The sequence below is a fragment of the Triturus cristatus genome, chromosome 3_1 (assembly GCF_964204655.1).
Source record: "Triturus cristatus chromosome 3_1, aTriCri1.1, whole genome shotgun sequence".
NCBI classification, from domain to species: Eukaryota; Metazoa; Chordata; class Amphibia; order Caudata; family Salamandridae; genus Triturus; species Triturus cristatus.
The window spans coordinates 1,002,097,494-1,002,119,822 of NC_140583.1; the positions used below are offsets into that span (position 1 = coordinate 1,002,097,494).

General features: G+C 45.7%; 1 protein-coding gene across 1 annotated transcript in view; it reads left to right on the top strand.

The window, feature by feature from the left end:
* The window catches only part of LOC146861395 (uncharacterized), a 63,378-nt gene extending 41,326 nt beyond the window's left edge, over positions 1-22,052 (top strand). The window contains exon 3 of the mRNA XM_085645700.1: positions 21,158-22,052. Coding sequence (XP_085501826.1) covers positions 21,158-22,013 — 856 coding nt within the window. The 3' untranslated portion in view covers positions 22,014-22,052. The remainder of the gene's footprint in view (positions 1-21,157) is intronic.
* The last annotated feature ends 277 nt before the right edge of the window (positions 22,053-22,329 follow it).

Genomic DNA, 22,329 nt, shown 5'->3' on the forward strand with positions numbered 1-22,329 from the left:
GTCAGCATTCCGTCCATCATTTGTTTGTTGTAACGCTTTTCGCCCTAAGTGGGATGGGTATTCCCAGACGTGGGACCCGTGCTCACTACGCCACTGGAGTCAAGCTATCCTGGCTGATGACGGCTGATAGCCAGAAACCGGTCCTAGGATGCTTGATTCCGGTCAAGGGAAGACATGGCTTGGCAGTTCGGGCTGGACTGTTCCCATGAGGCACAGGGTCAAGACTGATTTGCATATGGCCATGTCTAAACTGTGGTGGTGTAGTGGGCAAAAGAACAATGGATTTAACCCAGATCTCTTGACTGGGGGAGAATGTCTGCATTGTCAGCATTCCGTCCATCATTTGTTTGTTGTAACGCTTTTCGCCCTAAGTGGGATGGGTATTCCCAGACGTGGGACCCGTGCTCACTACGCCACTGGAGTCAAGCTATCCTGGCTGATGACGGCTGATAGCCAGAAACCGGTCCTAGGATGCTTGATTCCGGTCCAGGGAAGACATGGCTTGGCAGTTCGGGCTGGACTGTTCCCATGAGGCACAGGGTCAAGACTGATTTGCATATGGCCATGTCTAAACTGTGGTGGTGTAGTGGGCAAAAGAACAATGGATTTAACCCAGATCTCTTGACTGGGGGAGAATGTCTGCATTGTCAGCATTCCGTCCATCATTTGTTTGTTGTAACGCTTTTCGCCCTAAGTGGGATGGGTATTCCCAGACGTGGGACCCGTGCTCACTACGCCACTGGAGTCAAGCTATCCTGGCTGATGACGGCTGATAGCCAAAAACCGGTCCTAGGATGCTTGATTCCGGTCCAGGGAAGACATGGCTTGGCAGTTCGGGCTGGACTGTTCCCATGAGGCACAGGGTCAAGACTGATTTGCATATGGCCATGTCTAAACTGTGGTGGTGTAGTGGGCAAAAGAACAATGGATTTAACCCAGATCTCTTGACTGGGGGAGAATGTCTGCATTGTCAGCATTCCGTCCATCATTTGTTTGTTGTAACGCTTTTCGCCCTAAGTGGGATGGGTATTCCCAGACGTGGGACCCGTGCTCACTACGCCACTGGAGTCAAGCTATCCTGGCTGATGACGGCTGATAGCCAAAAACCGGTCCTAGGATGCTTGATTCCGGTCCAGGGAAGACATGGCTTGGCAGTTCGGGCTGGACTGTTCCCATGAGGCACAGGGTCAAGACTGATTTGCATATGGCCATGTCTAAACTGTGGTGGTGTAGTGGGCAAAAGAACAATGGATTTAACCCAGATCTCTTGACTGGGGGAGAATGTCTGCATTGTCAGCATTCCGTCCATCATTTGTTTGTTGTAACGCTTTTCGCCCTAAGTGGGATAGGTATTCCCAGACGTGGGACCCGTGCTCACTACGCCACTGGAGTCAAGCTATCCTGGCTGATGACGGCTGATAGCCAGAAACCGGTCCTAGGATGCTTGATTCCGGTCCAGGGAAGACATGGTTTGGCAGTTCGGGCTGGACTGTTCCCATGAGGCACAGGGTCAAGACTGATTTGCATATGGCCATGTCTAAACTGTGGTGGTGTAGTGGGCAAAAGAACAATGGATTTAACCCAGATCTCTTGACTGGGGGAGAATGTCTGCATTGTCAGCATTCCGTCCATCATTTTTTTGTTGTAACGCTTTTCGCCCTAAGTGGGATGGGTATTCCCAGACGTGGGACCCGTGCTCACTACGCCACTGGAGTCAAGCTATCCTGGCTGATGACGGCTGATAGCCAGAAACCGGTCCTAGGATGCTTGATTCCGGTCCAGGGAAGACATGGCTTGGCAGTTCGGGCTGGACTGTTCCCATGAGGCACAGGGTCAAGACTGATTTGCATATGGCCATGTCTAAACTGTGGTGGTGTAGTGGGCAAAAGAACAATGGATTTTACCCAGATCTCTTGACTGGGGGAGAATGTCTGCATTGTCAGCATTCCGTCCATCATTTGTTTGTTGTAACGCTTTTCGCCCTAAGTGGGATGGGTATTCCCAGACGTGGGGCCCGTGCTCACTACGCCACTGGAGTCAAGCTATCCTGGCTGATGACGGCTGATAGCCAGAAACCGGTCCTAGGATGCTTGATTCCGGTCCAGGGAAGACATGGCTTGGCAGTTCGGGCTGGACTGTTCCCATGAGGCACAGGGTCAAGACTGATTTGCATATGGCCATGTCTAAACTGTGGTGGTGTAGTGGGCAAAAGAACAATGGATTTAACCCAGATCTCTTGACTGGGGGAGAATGTCTGCTTTGTCAGCATTCCGTCCATCATTTGTTTGTTGTAACGCTTTTCGCCCTAAGTGGGATGGGTATTCCCAGACGTGGGACCCGTGCTCACTACGCCACTGGAGTCAAGCTATCCTGGCTGATGACGGCTGATAGCCAGAAACCGGTCCTAGGATGCTTGATTCCGGTCCAGGGAAGACATGGCTTGGCAGTTCGGGCTGGACTGTTTCCATGAGGCACAGGGTCAAGACTGATTTGCATATGGCCATGTCTAAACTGTGGTGGTGTAGTGGGCAAAAGAACAATGGATTTAACCCAGATCTCTTGACTGGGGGAGAATGTCTGCATTGTCAGCATTCCGTCCATCATTTGTTTGTTGTAACGCTTTTCGCCCTAAGTGGGATGGGTATTCCCAGACGTGGGACCCGTGCTCACTACGCCACTGGAGTCAAGCTATCCTGGCTGATGATGGCTGATAGCCAGAAACCGGTCCTAGGATGCTTGATTCCGGTCCAGGGAAGACATGGCTTGGCAGTTCGGGCTGGACTGTTCCCATGAGGCACAGGGTCAAGACTGATTTGCATATGGCCATGTCTAAACTGTGGTGGTGTAGTGGGCAAAAGAACAATGGATTTAACCCAGATCTCTTGACTGGGGGAGAATGTCTGCATTGTCAGCATTCCGTCCATCATTTGTTTGTTGTAACGCTTTTCGCCCTAAGTGGGATGGGTATTCCCAGACGTGGGACCCGTGCTCACTACGCCACTGGAGTCAAGCTATCCTGGCTGAGGACGGCTGATAGCCAGAAACCGGTCCTAGGATGCTTGATTCCGGTCCAGGGAAGACATGGCTTGGCAGTTCGGGCTGGACTGTTCCCATGAGGCACAGGGTCAAGACTGATTTGCATATGGCCATGTCTAAACTGTGGTGGTGTAGTGGGCAAAAGAACAATGGATTTAACCCAGATCTCTTGACTGGGGGAGAATGTCTGCATTGTCAGCATTCCGTCCATCATTTGTTTGTTGTAACGCTTTTCGCCCTAAGTGGGATGGGTACTCCCAGACGTGGGACCCGTGCTCACTACGCCACTGGAGTCAAGCTATCCTGGCTGATGACGGCTGATAGCCAGAAACCGGTCCTAGGATGCTTGATTCCGGTCCAGGGAAGACATGGCTTGGCAGTTCGGGCTGGACTGTTCCCATGAGGCACAGGGTCAAGACTGATTTGCATATGGCCATGTCTAAACTGTGGTGGTGTAGTGGGCAAAAGAACAATGGATTTAACCCAGATCTCTTGACTGGGGGAGAATGTCTGCATTGTCAGCATTCCGTCCATCATTTGTTTGTTGTAACGCTTTTCGCCCTAAGTGGGATGGGTATTCCCAGACGTGGGACCCGTGCTCACTACGCCACTGGAGTCAAGCTATCCTGGCTGATGACGGCTGATAGCCAAAAACCGGTCCTAGGATGCTTGATTCCGGTCCAGGGAAGACATGGCTTGGCAGTTCGGGCTGGACTGTTCCCATGAGTCACAGGGTCAAGACTGATTTGCATATGGCCATGTCTAAACTGTGGTGGTGTAGTGGGCAAAAGAACAATGGATTTAACCCAGATCTCTTGACTGGGGGAGAATGTCTGCATTGTCAGCATTCCGTCCATCATTTGTTTGTTGTAACGCTTTTCGCCCTAAGTGGGATGGGTATTCCCAGACGTGGGACCCGTGCTCACTACGCCACTGGAGTCAAGCTATCCTGGCTGATGACGGCTGATAGCCAAAAACCGGTCCTAGGATGCTTGATTCCGGTCCAGGGAAGACATGGCTTGGCAGTTCGGGCTGGACTGTTCCCATGAGGCACAGGGTCAAGACTGATTTGCATATGGCCATGTCTAAACTGTGGTGGTGTAGTGGGCAAAAGAACAATGGATTTAACCCAGATCTCTTGACTGGGGGAGAATGTCTGCGTTGTCAGCATTCCGTCCATCATTTGTTTGTTGTAACGCTTTTCGCCCTAAGTGGGATGGGTATTCCCAGACGTGGGACCCGTGCTCACTACGCCACTGGAGTCAAGCTATCCTGGCTGATGACGGCTGATAGCCAGAAACCGGTCCTAGGATGCTTGATTCCGGTCCAGGGAAGACATGGCTTGGCAGTTCGGGCTGGACTGTTCCCATGAGGCACAGGGTCAAGACTGATTTGCATATGGCCATGTCTAAACTGTGGTGGTGTAGTGGGCAAAAGAACAATGGATTTAACCCAGATCTCTTGACTGGGGGAGAATGTCTGCATTGTCAGCATTCCGTCCATCATTTGTTTGTTGTAACGCTTTTCGCCCTAAGTGGGATGGGTATTCCCAGACGTGGGACCCGTGCTCACTACGCCACTGGAGTCAAGCTATCCTGGCTGATGACGGCTGATAGCCAGAAACCGGTCCTAGGATGCTTGATTCCGGTCCAGGGAAGACATGGTTTGGCAGTTCGGGCTGGACTGTTCCCATGAGGCACAGGGTCAAGACTGATTTGCATATGGCCATGTCTAAACTGTGGTGGTGTAGTGGGCAAAAGAACAATGGATTTAACCCAGATCTCTTGACTGGGGGAGAATGTCTGCATTGTCAGCATTCCGTCCATCATTTGTTTGTTGTAACGCTTTTCGCCCTAAGTGGGATGGGTATTCCCAGACGTGGGACCCGTGCTCACTACGCCACTGGAGTCAAGCTATCCTGGCTGATGACGGCTGATAGCCAGAAACCGGTCCTAGGATGCTTGATTCCGGTCCAGGGAAGACATGGCTTGGCAGTTCGGGCTGGACTGTTCCCATGAGGCACAGGGTCAAGACTGATTTGCATATGGCCATGTCTAAACTGTGGTGGTGTAGTGGGCAAAAGAACAATGGATTTAACCCAGATCTCTTGACTGGGGGAGAATGTCTGCATTGTCAGCATTCCGTCCATCATTTGTTTGTTGTAACGCTTTTCGCCCTAAGTGGGATGGGTATTCCCAGACGTGGGACCCGTGCTCACTACGCCACTGGAGTCAAGCTATCCTGGCTGATGACGGCTGATAGCCAGAAACCGGTCCTAGGATGCTTGATTCCGGTCCAGGGAAGACATGGCTTGGCAGTTCGGGCTGGACTGTTCCCATGAGGCACAGGGTCAAGACTGATTTGCATATGGCCATGTCTAAACTGTGGTGGTGTAGTGGACAAAAGAACAATGGATTTAACCCAGATCTCTTGACTGGGGGAGAATGTCTGCATTGTCAGCATTCCGTCCATCATTTGTTTGTTGTAACGCTTTTCGCCCTAAGTGGGATGGGTATTCCCAGACGTGGGACCCGTGCTCACTACGCCACTGGAGTCAAGCTATCCTGGCTGATGACGGCTGATAGCCAGAAACCGGTCCTAGGATGCTTGATTCCGGTCCAGGGAAGACATGGCTTGGCAGTTCGGGCTGGACTGTTCCCATGAGGCACAGGGTCAAGACTGATTTGCATATGGCCATGTCTAAACTGTGGTGGTGTAGTGGGCAAAAGAACAATGGATTTAACCCAGATCTCTTGACTGGGGGAGAATGTCTGCATTGTCAGCATTCCGTCCATCATTTGTTTGTTGTAACGCTTTTCGCCCTAAGTGGGATGGGTATTCCCAGACGTGGGACCCGTGCTCACTACGCCACTGGAGTCAAGCTATCCTGGCTGATGACGGCTGATAGCCAGAAACCGGTCCTAGGATGCTTGATTCCGGTCCAGGGAAGACATGGCTTGGCAGTTCGGGCTGGACTGTTCCCATGAGGCACAGGGTCAAGACTGATTTGCATATGGCCATGTCTAAACTGTGGTGGTGTAGTGGGCAAAAGAACAATGGATTTAACCCAGATCTCTTGACTGGGGGAGAATGTCTGCATTGTCAGCATTCCGTCCATCATTTGTTTGTTGTAACGCTTAAAAATGGGGCAGGCCGATGCCGAGTACCCGATCCAGCATGGCGCCCACGTTGCAGGAGCCAGGCACCTCCTGATTGCACCGTATGTGCAATCAGGTGGTGCAAACTGTGTAAAGGCTTGAAGAGGTGATAGTGTTTAATGTGATAATATATGTATATGCATACACCGACAAAGTGAAGGCAGATGATGTTTTGGCAGAGGTTTGTGACTAAGGTTCGTCAGAGACTAGTGGGTTCCTTTTGATGGAGAAGCAAAGAAGCAAGATATTATGCCATCACAGAATCTTCTTGTAGAAATGTGCTATAAGAAAATGCAGAAATCTACAAAGCAAACTTTTTTTTCATGAAAGAAACTTTATTGGTGGGCGCGGTGTCTTGTTTTTTTTTTAACCCTGTTCACCTATATTAAGAGAAATCTGACATGCAGCTGGGAGTCCATCAGCTTGATACACTTGTAAAGGCATATGAAACTTTAATCAACTGCCCAATGAACCTTGGAGTCAACTCTTACACTACCAGTGACCTGTGATTGTCAAGGTTAGATTTGAAGAGGAATGCCATTCTACCCTTCAGATCATATGATAACAACAAAGTTATGAAAACCTTTAACTGTGAGAACTCTTGGTGAACTCACAGATTTGGAAGAAGAACTCAGAACCATAGACAAAACATCTTTTTACCAGTGGAGCCTATCTCAACAGAGCAGAATTCAGTCCTCTCTGGCACAAAGTGATGTCTCAGTAGAGTGCTTTGGGAAGGATAAGGTCCCTTGCATGGTTCTGGAGAGTGTTCACCCTTACCTCAAGTTCCTCATAGCAAGAGGGGGGGGGGGGGGGGGGATGGATATATATATATATATTCACTGAAAAAACCATAGGTTTCAGGCACGTTATAGTTAGGTATTAGCATTTAAAAAACCTTTGAAATTCACTGAAAAAACCATAGGTTTCAGGGGCGTTATAGTTAGCTGGACTTTTCACTCTTACAAAACCATTGAAATTCCCCCGTTATAGTTAGTTCAGCTAACTATAACTCGTGCGCCCGCAATGCACTGCTGATGACGTCACATATTACATCACTCATGACATGGTCAGTGACATCACTCATGACATCACTGATGACATCTCAAATGACATCACTGATGACATCATCTTTGTGATAGAGTGGCAGACCTCCTCTCACCCTAATATAACCTTTGATACACACATTCAAAAATAGAAACTAAAATTTTCAAAACAATGGACATACCAATATCAGTTACAACAACCTATTCAGTAATTCTAAGAGCAACATACACATCCACTCATTCACCAACAGTCCTATACAGTCACTCATACATGTACTCACTCATCATATGTACTCATACACCTATACATCCTGTTACACAACACCATTCATCCATAGAGTTACTCACACACATAGTCACTCATGCTAATAAAGAATCAAACATCCATTTACTTGCATATACAGTTAAGCACACACCACCACACTTACTTCTACAGAAACTTACACATACTCAGTCTTTTAAACAATCACTTATAGAAACACATACTTATTCATACAGGAACTCTTTCAATCTCTCACTCTCACATATACTCACTTATATACACCAATAGTCACATATACTAGTTTAAAACATATGTAGTTACTCATAAAGACACTATTGAGACAGTCATTCACCCACTAACCCACCCATGCACACACTCATCCACCCATACAGTCCTGCACACATGCTGTCTTCAACACATACAAACAGTGAGTCACTCATTCATGCACTTATGCACTACGTAATACCCCCCACCGAACCATACAGACAACTCAAAAAACCAACTAATAACCTATATAGACACTCATGTAGCTACTCACCAACCCATGCAGCCACTTATACACAAAGTGAGAGACTGATACAGATATTTACATATTTAAACATTACTCACTAAGCCATGTATTCACTAAGATACACTTAATCAGTCAGTTATACAATCTATTTTTCAAAAACAAATCATCCATTTAAACACTTATATACCCATTTATTCTTCCATCGACCTTGAGATATACATATATAAAACATATGTAATTTTCAGAAAAACACACATTCACTGCATGATGTCATCAGTGATGTCATTTGAGATGTCATCAGTGATGTCATGAGTGATGTCACTGACCATGTCATGAGTGATGTAATATGTGACGTCATCAGCAGTGTATTGCGGGCGCGCGAGTTATAGTTAGCTGAACTAACTATAACGGGGGAATTTCTATGGTTTTGTAAGTGAAAAGTCCACCTAACTATAACGCCCCTGAAACCTATGGTTTTTTCAGTGAATTTCAAAGGTTTTTTAAATGCTAATTCCTAACTATAACGTGCCTGAAACCTATGGTTTTTTCAGTGAATTTCAAAGGTTTTTTAAATGCTAATTTCTAACTATGGCTACAGAGATAGGACATGTGAAGAAAGAAGAAAAACGCACAGAAAGAAAAAAAAGAAATGCAGAAAGAAGCAACAGAAGTCCTCAAAGACGAAGAAAAGTGCAGGAAGAAGGACAACGTGCAGAAAGAACAAACAGAAGAACAGAAAGAAGCCTTGTTGCAAAATCATCCTGTACCCTCAACTTTTTCAGACGGATACTGGTGTTAACTGAGTCTGACTAACCAGTCCTAGAGCCAGTGCTATGTTAAAAGACACTCAGAATACAGTGAAAACACCTACATACACTAGGGAACACTCTGCGTTGGGGTCCCCCTGTGATCAGCATGACCTCCTCTGTAAGCCCCTAGTATATAATAGGGCAGGTGATTAAAACTACCTCTTAAAACGCGCCACAGGGCGTGTTTGCACATGTCACCTCAGGCCCCGTCCCCTCACTTCCCCACTGTGTAAACACATCCTGTGGCTGTTTTAAATTGGGAGATTAAGTCGCCTTGAATCCTGAGGGTCCCTAGGGTCCAACTAGACCACTAGGTACATCCAGTAAGCGCCACAGAGCTGCGTTGCAGAGAGATGTATAAAGGGGCACGGCCTAGACCACCTCTCTGTAACGCAGCGCAGTGGCGCTTACTGGAAGCACCTGGTGGGCTAGTTGGCCCCCAGGGTCCCTCAGGATTGAAGGGGAATTATTTCCCCAACTTAAAACGTGCCACAGGGCTTGTTTGCACACGTTAACTCAGGCCCCGTCCCCTCCCTTCACCACTGTGTAAACACGCCCTGTGGCCATTTTTAGTTGGGAGATTAAGTTCATTTGAATCCTGAGTGTCCCTAGGGTCCAACTAGCCCACTAGGTACCTCCAGTAAGCGCCACAGAGCTGCATTGCAGAGAGGTGTAAAAAGAGGCACGGCCTGGACCACCTCTCTGCAACGCAGCTCAGTGGCGCTTACTGGAAGCACCTGGTGGGCTAGTTAGCCCCCAGGGGCCCTCAGGATTGAAGGGGAATTATTTCCCCAACTTAAAACGTGCCACAGGGCTTGTTTGCACACGTTAACTCAGGCCCCGTCCCCTCCCTTCACCACTGTGTAAACACTCCCTGTGGCCATTTTTAGTTGGGAGATTAAGTTCATTTGAATCCTGAGTGTCCCTAGGGTCCAACTAGCCCACTAGGTACCTCCAGTAAGCGCCACAGAGCTGCATTGCAGAGAGGTGTAAAAAGAGGCATGGCCTGGACCACCTCTCTGCAACGCAGCTCAGTGGCGCTTACTGGAAGCACCTGGTGGGCTAGTTAGCCCCCAGGGGCCCTCAGGATTGAAGGGGAATTATTTCCCCAACTTAAAACGCGCCATAGGGCGTGTTTGCACACGTCACCTCAGGCCCCGTCCCCTCCCTTCCCCACTGTGTAAACACGCCCTGTGGCCGTTTTTTAAGTTGGGAGATTAAGTCCCCTTGAATCCTGAGGATCCCTAGGGGCAAAATAGCCCACTAGGTACGTCCAGTAAGCGCCATTGCAGAGATGTGTAAAAAGGGGCACGGCCTGCACCACCTCTCTGCAACGCAGAGCAGTGGCGCTTACTGGAAGCCCCTGGTGGGCTAGTTGGCCCCCAGGGTCCCTCAGGATTGAAAGGGAATTATTTCCCCAACTTAAAACGTGCCACAGGGCGTGCCTCAGGCCCCGTCCCCTCCCTTCACCACTGTGTAAACGCGCCCTGTGGCCGTTCTAAGTTGAGAGATTAAGTCCCCTTGAATCCTAGGGGTCCCTAGGGTCAAACTAGCCCACTAGGTACCTCTAGTAAGCGCCACAGAGCTGTGTGCATAGAGGTGTAAAAAGGGGCGTGGCCTCAGAACACCTGTCTGCAACGCAGCTCCCTGGCACATACTGGAGATACCTGTTGGGCTAGTGTTGAAGGGGAATTAATTCCCCAACTTACAACTGGCCAGGGGGTGCGTTTGCAGAGTGCTGCTAGGAGGGGGCGTGGCCTCCGGCGCGATGCCAGTCTTTTATTTATTTTATTTTTTTAAGAAGGAGGGCTGTGTTGCCCCCCTTCTTTTTCTAATTTACTGGCCCTTGGGACCCCATCCCCCAGGGCCTGCACCCTAATTTTTTTGTTTTAAAAAAAAATATTGGGCCCTCCCAAGGCCTTAATCGACCCAGGGGACCCCAACCCCCGGGTCATGGCCTTTTTTTTAAAATTCTTTAGGAGGGGGCTGCGTTGCCCCCCTCCTCAGGCCACTTATGGCCCCCGGGGACCCCATCCCCCGGGGCCGGCCTTTGTTTTTTATTATTTTAAAAATATATATATTTATAGAAACACTTAGGACATGCTGGACAAACCGTATGTACCTATCACCATGACGATTTGCGTGATAATCATTAAAAGGCAACTATGCATAGAATGAATCCACATGGAATCTATTTACACCGCTAGTGAAGCTCTGACGTGTCTGACGCCCTACCGTGCCTAATCCCGGGGCCCCCGCTGGTGGGTACTCTCCAAGTAGACACCCTTGTCGTTTATTTATACAAACATGGGTAGCTATTGACGGGCACATTTAATATACACGCACACCAAGCCATTCAAAGGGGATTCAACAAAAATTCAACCAAACTATGCAAGAAACCCCCCTCACGGTTAATCAAACACACATCCACCGCCGGATGTGTAATACTTTTTATTTTACTCTCTGGAAAGGAGACGAACCTCACTTGAGAGTCACAGCGAGCTCCTGGCTGAGCCCAATGCTGTGTTACACCCACCAGTGCCCGCCGAGTGCCTCACACCTCTGTGTTGTATTCCACCAGCTAGTGCGTATGCTATGACACTCTCTAGCCCATGTGCACTGTAACACCACCCCGTGAATATGTCGTGCCACACTTGCCTTCGCACGGGTTATATTGCCCCATCTAACATGCCTTCCTCGATGCCTATGTTATAACGCACAGCGCTATGCCATACATATTACAATCTGGGATCCATATCGTTGTCACAGTGCATATGCAACGTTACACTCCCCAGCACATATTTTACCTTACAACTTTAGAGACTAGCTAGGTTACACAACACTGCCCTGTGCATATTACACTCCAAGGCGCATATCGCATAGCACGAGCTAGTGCCTGTGCTATCTCGCGCTCTCCAATGAATCTATCATTGCGCACAATGTATTGCATATTATATTTCACGCCCCGGTTCATCTTATATCACACTCTTTGGTGCATAGTTTATACCATATACTATATCTAGTTTTCATTTTCAATCGTGCTCTCAGGACTATGTTCTATATAACACTGCGTCCACCTACCCTTTTCACGGACATTACATTTTGTGATGGGGGGTGGAGGGTCAGGGGGTGTTTCTGCCAAGTGAGCCCAGAGTCACAGTCACAAACGTCCTCTTCTTCCTGAATAAAAGTGAGATTATGCTGCATACTTGTTCATATTTTAAGTAGTACGCACAGACACACATTTTAAAAACAATAAAGTTCCTAATACCCACCTTCTCTGAACAGTTAGCTTGCTGCCCCATCCACCTCCTCCCTATCCTCTGTTGTCTGAAACCATGGACTAGCCTCCTCCCTCCTGCCATGCATGGTCTGATGTGCTGCCACTGCCCTCCATTTAGCATGATGTACCAGTCCACTCCTCCTGCCCTCCATTGCCCAATTCTATGGCCCATCATTGACCTCCTGCTTGGTCTCTGTGCTTAGCTTGCTGCCCCTATTCTCCTCCCCCCTGCCCTCCGATGTCTTTGTGCATGCCCCTGCTCCATCCTTTTTGCCCACCATGTTTCATGGACCTGCCACTCCTATCTACTCTGAGTGTTCTGTTGAGCTGCCACTTCCCTCCCACCTGCCTAGTATTGTCAGATGACTGTAACCTGTCACTGCCACCTCCACCCTGCCTGTCCACATGCCATGCCCCTATCCCCTTCCTCCTGTCCTCCATGGTCCATTTTACTGCCACACCCTTCTGCCCTCCCTGGTCTGTTGTGCTGCAACTGCTCCTCCTGCCTGCCCCTCCTGCCTGCCCCATGCGGTCTGTTGTGAGGCCCCTTCCCCTGAACTCTCTTGTCTGTGCCCGGGTCCTGACCCTCCCTTCTATCGTCCATGGTCATTTGTGCATGCCCCTGCACCCTCCTTCTTGCCCATCATAGCCATTGTGCTGCCACTAACCCCCCCTGCTTGCCATGCATGGTCTTCTGTGTTGCCATGGCCCCTCCCACCTTCCCTGTGTGGTCAGCTAGCTGCCCCTCCCACCTTCCCTCCATGGTCTGTGTGTATGACATCATAGTCTCATTGTTGCTCTCCATGGTGTGTCTTGTTTCTAATGCCCATCCTGCCTGACCTCCATGGTCATCTTGCTGCTCCTGCCCTGCCCCCTTGCCCCCAGCCCTCTGTTTCCATGTGCAGACCCCTATTCCCTCCCTCCTAGCTTGCCTGTTCCATTGTAATGCCTCTGATCCGTCCCTCCTGCCCTTTATGGTCTGTTATGCTGCAGCTTTCTCTCCTGTCTGTCCATTATGGTCAGCTAGCTACCATTGCCTCTTTCCCCTCTGTTCTCTGTTGTCCATGTGCATGGTCCTGTCCCCTCCCTATTGCTTTCCATGGATTGTTGTGCTGCACTCCCTGATGCCTGCCCTGTAGGGTCAGTTTGGTGCACCTCTCCATGTCCCTCCTGTCGTCTGTTATCCGAGTCCATGTCCCTACCCCAATTCCTCCTGCCTACCATGATCCAATGTACCATACTTGCAAACATTTTGAACTTGGTAAGAGGGAGATTTTGAAAAAAAACTGGGGTATTGATTTTCCCCTTTGAGTTACATTAAAAAAGAGGAGATTGTAGACAGGCGACAGATCAAGTAAAGCCCATTTGAGCTTAAAAACATTGGACGTTTCCTGGCTGAAACGGGTCTGTTGGCATGTATGGTTGTACTACCACTGCCTCTTCCTTCTGCCCACAATGGTCTATTATATTGCCACAGCCTCTCTTGCCAGTCCTGTATTGTTGGTTTGTTGCCCCTGCCCCCCTTTCCACTGCCCTCCATAGTCTGTTGTGCTGCCACTGCCCTTCCTGCCTGCCCAGTGTGGTCAAATTGTTGCCTCTGCACTCTCCTACCTGCCTTCAATTTTCAGAGTCCGTGCCCCTGGCCTCTGCCTCTCAACAGTTTCCCAATGAACAACTAGATTGCTAACATTCTATATTTATTACAAAAGTGTGGAACGCCTGACGTCATCTTGATGTAATCAAAACTGTAATACCTAGAGTATTTCCTTTAGAAATTACATATATGAGAGGGTCTTATTTGCATCAAAATTATGGTTAGTGCTCTAAAAAACTAAAATGAGGACATATTTTCTGAGTTTTGAAATAGCGACAAAGAACTTTTAAATTATTTGTAATCTTTATGTTTTTTTTATCCAGTTGACCATTTGATTAAATGTTGCACCTAGGGGGCAGGATGTGGTGTTACTTCCAGAGCTGCAGACTCTGCAAATGGGGAACCAGGTTGGAGTTTCTGCTTCAGCTCAACATTCTGTGATTCTGGTCAAATCACTTAATCTCCCCATGTCTACAACCAAAATTAATTTGATCTTGTGTGATGTAACCAATGCTCATGTAAAGCACTCCAGTACCTGACAAGTCTGCACTATATAAAACTGCAAATACACAAAAAATAAGTGTTTTGCACACTTCTGTCATTGGGCTACATGTGGGCTACATCTGGGTGATATTTGTGCTGCATTTGGGCTCTTTTGTCTCTGGTGGCCATCATGGGAGATTTATTTGTTATGAAGTTTCCTAATTTCCTCATTTACTGCAGTCTCCTCAGTAGAAAATGCTTTCAGTTTTTTACTTTGATTCCATCAAGAAGGTATTCAGATATGTCACACATTTGCCATAAATTCTGAATGTTAGCACTCCAGTTGCTCATTAGATCACTGTAGTAAAGCTACTGCTCACCACGGAAGTCTGCTGCTGGTATTAAAAGTGTATGTTTCAGTCTGCATGTCAGAATATTTTTATGAAATAGAAGAGAATTTGAGAAGTCAAAATGTGCCCTAATTTTTCTTTCTGCAGAACTATTCATAATTTCTATGGGAAAATGAACCCCCTCATTTTGTTCCATTGTAAATTAAATGTTTTAAGTGTTACCACTTTATTCCAATCAAGATGGCTTCAGGTGTGCCATACTTTTGTCATAAGTAAGACTGTTAGCGCTCTAGTTGTTCGTTAAGACACTCTGGGACATTCTGTCATTGGGCTATACTTGGGCTACATCTGGGTGATATTTGGGCTACATTTGGGCTCTTCTGTCTCTGGTGGCCATCTTGGGAGATGTATTTGTTATGAAGTTTACTAATTTCCTCATTTACTGCAGTCTCCTCAGTAGGAAAAACTGTCAGTTTTTTAGTTTGGTTCCATCAAGAAGGCATTCAGATGTGTCACACATTTGCCATAAATTCTGAATGTTAGCACTCTAGTTGCTCATTAGATCACTGTAGTTAAGCTACTGCTCACCAGGGAAGTCTGCTGCTGGTATTCAAAGTGCATGTTTCAGTCTGCATGTCAGAATATTTTTATGAAATAGAAGAGGATTTGAGAAGTCAAAATGTGCCCTAATTTTTCTTTCTGCAGCACTAATCATACTTTCTATGGCAAAATGAACCCCCTCATTTTGTTCCTTTTTAAATTAAATGTTTTAAGAGTTACCACTTTATTCCAAGCAAGATGGCTTCAGGTGTGCCATACTTTTGTGAGAAGTAGGACTGTTAGCACTCTAGTTGTTCTTTAGAACACTCTGGGAAGCTGCAGTAGAACACAAAGGAATCAACTGACAGTCTCTGCCCTTGTTGGATGTACATGTTTTACTGAGACTGTCAGGCTTCATTCTCCCATGACTGAGAAAGATAATGTGAATTTACAGAAAATATGCTCTCAGTTTAGCTTATAGATCACCTTCCAAACCTCTGTGGGAAAAGCATGATAAAATAGTTTTCTCTCAAACATGATTCATGATATCACAGCAGAAGGCTTTTTCACATGGTAAAATCACCTTAGAACACACCACAATTCCTAAAATGAGTATGGTACCATCAACAAATGATTTATAATGTAACTAAAGTCTTAAAACCTTCTATTAACTGCAAGGCTTTTTAATGAGGTGCTATCATGTATATTGGTCCCAAGATGGCTGCCAACACTTCTTGGATGAAGTGCTGACAGCCAATCAGATCTCACGATGAGATGTGTGGTTAGGCTCCGCCCAGATATGTATATGATTTTACTTTTGATTTTCTCAGGAACTACTGAACAGATGGACTCCAGATATGCAAAAGGCACATCCCTGACCTGAGGACTACCTCTTTGCCAAATTTAAAGTAATTCTGTTCAGCTGTTTGGGCTGTACCTTGGACTAAAGGTCCCTATGGAAAATTGCATGAGAAAAACGCGTTTTGGGACCCCCCTTTTTTCTCAGCCCCCGCTTGACGAATCTCCCCGAGATTTGCAGGGTACGAGCGGAGCGGAGCGCCCCACCTATTTTGAAAATTTCGCGAGGATTCGTCAATCGGCGCCAAAGTTATTCCAAATAGAATGTTGCGGATTTCCTATGGAAACACGGTCCTAACTATATAACTATCTACTGGCGACCGCCAGTAGAATATATATATATATATATATATATATATATATATATATATATATATATATATATATATATATATATATATATATATATATATATATATATATATATATATATATATATATATATATATATATATATATATATATATATATATGTATATATATATATATATATATATATGTATATATATATATATGTATATATATATATATATATATATATATATATATATATATATATATATATATATATATATATATATATATATATATATATATATATATATATATATATATATACCGACCCATGGCACAGTGCGAGAACTAGAGAGGTGGGAAAGACCCTCTCTTGTGTCTTTGTTTTGTATCTCCTCTGACCAGAGTCTCTAAACACTACCCACCTTCCTGCTGACGTTGTGAGACACAGGATATGGCTGAACCTGTCTGGCAGGAATATGCAAAATCAGGAACTATCAGTCCAGCCTCCCCAAGCTCAGTACAAGTGTATGGGTCAGAAAGTACAGCTTAGGGTGCCAAGAGGTCCTTACCAGAATCTGAGGTCCCAAGCCGCTGAAGACCAAGAAGCCCTTCAAACTCCTCGCCAATTTTGGCAATGGGATTATAGAAGCTCTGCAAAGTGCTAGGAAGATTTGCCTTCAACCTGCTTCAGTCTAGGAGCCGACAGACTGCTGAAAAGGGGTGCTGAATGTGCCCTATCACGAACAACACACTACTTAGACAACCATTGCAAAGCCAATAGGTCACGCCGTTGAGACTATTGCCTCTGGCATTGCTTTTTGTTCCTGCTGCACTGAATGGGCATTGTTTTGTAGCCATGCTGTATAGCAGTATGACTAAAAATAATATTAAAAACGAACCACTATTCATCCAGCGTTAATACACTTTGAATTTTAAAAAAGCGCATTAGCCCTAGCACTTTTTTTTTATTAGTTTTGGCCACGCTTCAAAGCATTTGCGCTGCTGTTCAGCATGGCTGCAAAACATTGCCAAAGCCAAAAGCTCTCACATGCAAGACCTATTGGCAATGCCAGTAGGTATCACATATATGAGATCTTTTAGATTTTTTTGTTTTGGACTGGCATTGTGTGGTGTAGCATGGAGTAGAAATATGTGGTGTGGAATTATGTGGCATGCTCTAGAATTGTGTGGTGTGGAGTGGAATTATTTGGCAAGGAATTGTGTGGCTTTGAGTGGAGTGGAATTATGTGGCATGGGATGGAATTGTGGTGTTGTAGCATGGAGAGGAAGTGTAGCATGGAGAGAAAGTGACATGCCATGGAATTATGTAGTGTGCAGTGGAATTGTGTGGCATGAAATTGTGTGACATTAAGTGGAATCATGTGGCGTGGAGTGAAAATATGTGGAGCATGGAATTGTGTTGCATTGAGTAGAGTGGAATTATGTGGCAGGAAGTACAATTATGTGGTGTGGAATTGTGTGGCATGGATTGGAATTATGTTGCAGAATTGCGATATACAGTGAAATTGTATAGCGTGAAATTGTGTGGTGTGGAAATGTGGCAGATCGAACAAAAGAAATCAAAGAACATGGGGATGTTTTTAGAAACACATGGATAAGCAAGATGAGGAAATCGAGGATGAAGGCAATAAAAATAAGTGGTGGAAAGAAGAGTGTTTATAAAGAAAACTTGTTTGTGAAAACTTGCACAGACTTGCGTCCTGGAAAAAGGACGTCTGACGTTTGTAACAGTGACTGGAGGAAGGATCTGAAATGGAAGTGTCCCTGCTGGAATGTGGCCTTAACTTTTTGGAAACACAGACAGTGGCACATGTGTGAAATATGCTTGCATGTGTCAAGTAAATGAAATGCATGCAGGGCCGGCTCTAGGGCGGTGCGATCGGGGCCACCGCACCGGGTGTTGACTTGGGGTGGGGGCGCCCTGTTTGTAAATGTATTATGGCTTGAAAACCAGCTGCTGCCCCGTGCGTTCCTTGCTTCCAGCAATTTTCAGACATGATACAAATGTCAGGATAACTTCAGTGATTAATGTTCTTCCTGGAGAGAGACGGAGTTTTGTCTAGTGAAAGTTTGACTCCTCCTAAGGTAGCTCAGAGGGTTAATGTGGCTGCTGCTAAGAAAGTGTGCCATGCAGATCACAAAGTTCATATAATGTTAATAGGTCAATGGGTTACTGCTTTTGTCAAAGAGATCTTTTTTATTACTTGCAGTTTATAAGTTAAAATCCTAATATAGATAAATGAGGTATTAACTGTCATCAAAGAGCTGCATGCAAACTGCAAGGTGTATATTAGACCTACATGTTTTATTGCCTGGTCTTTCCTTAACTTCTGCAAAAAGGGTTCATTTGGGTAGAAATAATAATTATTATTAAAGAGAACCCCTAACAATTAGTGTTATGTTTTAAATTCTGAATTTGTGTTTTTCCAGACCAAGGACTCTTAAACTATACTGCCTACCAGTATGGATGACATGTGATTCCTACATCTTGTAATTCTCTGTCTTATGTAACATTTCCTATACACTGTTTTACACGTGTGATTCTCTGTTAAATGTGTGTATGATGAAAAGTGCTCTGATGCCTCACACTGGTATGAGTGGCTCTAAAAAACTAAATTAATCTGAGAGACTGGTTATGGAGACTTGAGGGGCAATGTTAAATGGTGGTAGTGAGGGAATCTGTGGCAGCGGTGGTCATTGGGGGGTGCCAACAAACATTGTGGCACAGGGCGCCACCAGTGCTAAAGCCGGCCCTGAATGCATGGATTTATATAGCAGTATCAAGGCTGTTACAAATTAGAAGAGAAAATAGGGTAACATGTTACATTTTAAGTCAAAGTTGCGGTGCAAGTATGTTTCTTGCAATCGGGTAGCAGTTGTAGAAATGAGCCACACGGCCAGTTGAAAATCTGCGTGCTGATGTGTTAAATAAACAGGATGGGGTGGAGGAACAGTGGGCAGCAACACCGAAATTAATTACAATGAATCAATCTGTACTCTGTTCATGCGCCACACAAAGAAAAGGAAATGCTAACTGGCACATTCTGGCTAACCTCGAAGCAGCAAAGAAGATTAGCAGTAAAGTCAACAAATGGTATGCAATGGGTGGATTGCAAGCCCGTTATTTTACACAACAGTCTCGAAGAGACAGCACATGCGCAGTCTAGCTGAGACCTAAAAAGGAGCACTGTGAGGAGCTGAAAGTGGGAAGGGAGTATCAGTGCCTACTGCAACCCTGGGGACGATCTGCACTAAGGGCTGTGTGGAGAGGCCTTGAGACAATGCAGCATGTACAGAAGTGATTGTGACTGCTTTCTCTCATGGAGATCGCAACCACATCTCAATGGCTCCCCTTTATGAGGCTGAGAGCCTGTGGTTGTACAATTGTGACTGTTTTTTGGGAGTACCATCAACAGAAGTCAAGAAAAGGTTGGCACTACATCAAAATTGCATACCACAATCTGACCTCCTTTAGACACCTGCTGCAACCAAGGTGGGCTCTTGACTTTGTTTGGGTACTGGATTTGTATTTATGCCCAAAGAAGAACTATCCACGAAGATCCAACTGTCCCTTCAGAGTGCAGCCTCACTTTCCTGTATCTGCACACCTGATGCAAGGCTGCAGACATGTCCGACACTAGACAGTGCAGGGCAGAGTGAGTGCAGATGTTCTTGGTGGGCCATGCAGGACTGCACACTACTGGGCACCAGCATTACCTTTAACTGGCGGAAGTGGACCTACTGGCTACATTCCGGGTAACAAAGGTATTGTGTGGCTTTGCGGTTACACTAAGAATCTCTGGGACCATCTTACGCACTACCAAGAAAGTGACCATAATTAACCTTGTGGAAGAGATGTGGTAACCCGGAGAGGCATTGATAGAACATCCATTCCCCCAGAGGGTATTGTGCCTAATCCTCTACTGACTGTAGTTTGATGCAATACTTTGCCATTAGGGTAGCAGCCTAAGACAATCCTGCTTGCTCCCTCCAGTTAGTGATGGTGCACCATATTTCCAATATATGAATTCTTTGACTATTGCTTTGTAAGTTAGAAGTAAAGTACTATGGCCTTATAGCCCACCATAGCGGGCTATACCTCAGCTCGGGCCTTTAACAAGGGAACTGGACTTTAATGCCAGTAAAACCCGGCTATGGAGGGCTATAAGGCTATTAGAACATTCCGCCACTAGAAAGCAGAATGTTCTATCAAATAAAAAAAAGGCCTCAATGGAGCCCGAGCGGATTGAAGTGCCCTTAGGCTCTGTGAGGCTTTTGTTCACCACAACAGCTGTGAATTACAACATTGGAATGTTGGAGCTCCGGGCCTCGACGGGCCATTAGAAGTCCGGAGCACTCCATTGTTTTCAACGGAGCTCCCAGCATTCCAATGGTGTAAGGAAAATTACATGTGTAAGCACTGGCTGCACCCTACTAACTCCTAGTATACGTTTCATTAAGTTGTAGGTTTGTACTCCACACCACCTTCATATAAATTCAATATACAATCCACAGGCGACCCTTTATGCGCATGTGTATATGTGCTCTTGACCCACTGTTTTCAGTTTCATGAGGTCTAATATGGGATTATGTGGTGGAATGTAGTGTTCCTAGTAAATGTCTTATCTTACAGAAAGAGCTTAACTTCCGCCATTTGATCCCCAGGTACAGGAGACCTCATGCCACTTAAAACGTGGATCAGGGTTGCACACACATTTTGGAATACAAGTTACAGAAATAGTTATCAGCACATAGTTCAGTGTATCATAACATGAGAACCATTAGTACCGAGAGCAGTAGGATACAACAATTCATGTTTAAGGTTGGGTTGTGTTTCTAGTCCATCAGTGTGTTCCCTTGTATATTGAAATTGTGTGGTATTGACATTCTTGTACTTTTGTTTTCACAGGATACTCACGTCTGTGTTACACCTTTTTTGTGTGATTATGGATGGGGCGGTACACATTTGCCAAAGTTTAAGGACAAACCAGGAACCGGAAAGTGACAGGGAATATACTATGTATCACGGAACTCACAGGAGTAAAGCTCGGGACATCATCACATCTGGTTTTCAACGATCTGCAGATGGGCTTCTGGGTCCAGGGATCTATGTGAGCAGGGATAAGAAGAAGGCAATGTGTTACCCACTGCATGCCAGCGACCATGACAGGGTGGTATTCAAGGTTAGGGTAAAGATCGGCAAAGTCAAGAAGATTGACTGCGACAACCACCCCATGCAGAAGACTTGGCATCAGAATGGGTACGACACTGCTTGGGTACCTCCCAACAGTAACATTACAACTATAAGGACCGGGCGAGAGGAGGACTGTGTTTGGGACTCTACGAGGATTACCATAGTTGATGTTAGTCACTGCGAAGACCCAGAAACACGTGAGAGCCTACGAAACCTCATCACAGAAGTCAATCAAAGATCTAGACAGCGAAGACCTGATGAGATGCAAAGTCACACCGTCATCAACATTCCTCATTTTCCGACAGTTAGTTCTTTACTCAGGTTTATTTTGTCTGTCACACCCTTTTATTTACGTGACTGTGCTTATGCACTGTACATTTCCTGTTGTATCTTAGATTTGTTATTTCAGTTCATCTGTGCAGAGCACGGTGTTAGCCTGAACGTGCTTTTGCTAAACCTACTGGCCATTGACTGTTGGATGTGGATGATTTTGAACAACACACTGTTTCTCATGTTTTGTTGCCTTGTTGTTTTTGTGGTTTACCGCTTGAAGCTATTTCACTTACTTTAAAATCGTTATAAGTTCATTAAAGTGCTTTTCCTTCTTTCAGTTTTATAGCATACTTGTTTTTTCTGCTAAAATTATCCACATGCCTTTAGTGGTCTATTCACCATTTATAGACGTGTAGGGTGTTGTACTGTAGATGTGGCTCGGTCACAGTTGCTATTTCATGATTCCCTGTACACATCTCACTTTTTGTCTTTGCTTTTATTTATTTTAATTTATTTATAAAGTTTTATATAGCGCGAAGAAGATCCCGAAGGATATCAGAGCGCTTTACAAAGGAAGGAAGGACATAAATCCAATAGACAACAGATAAGAATAC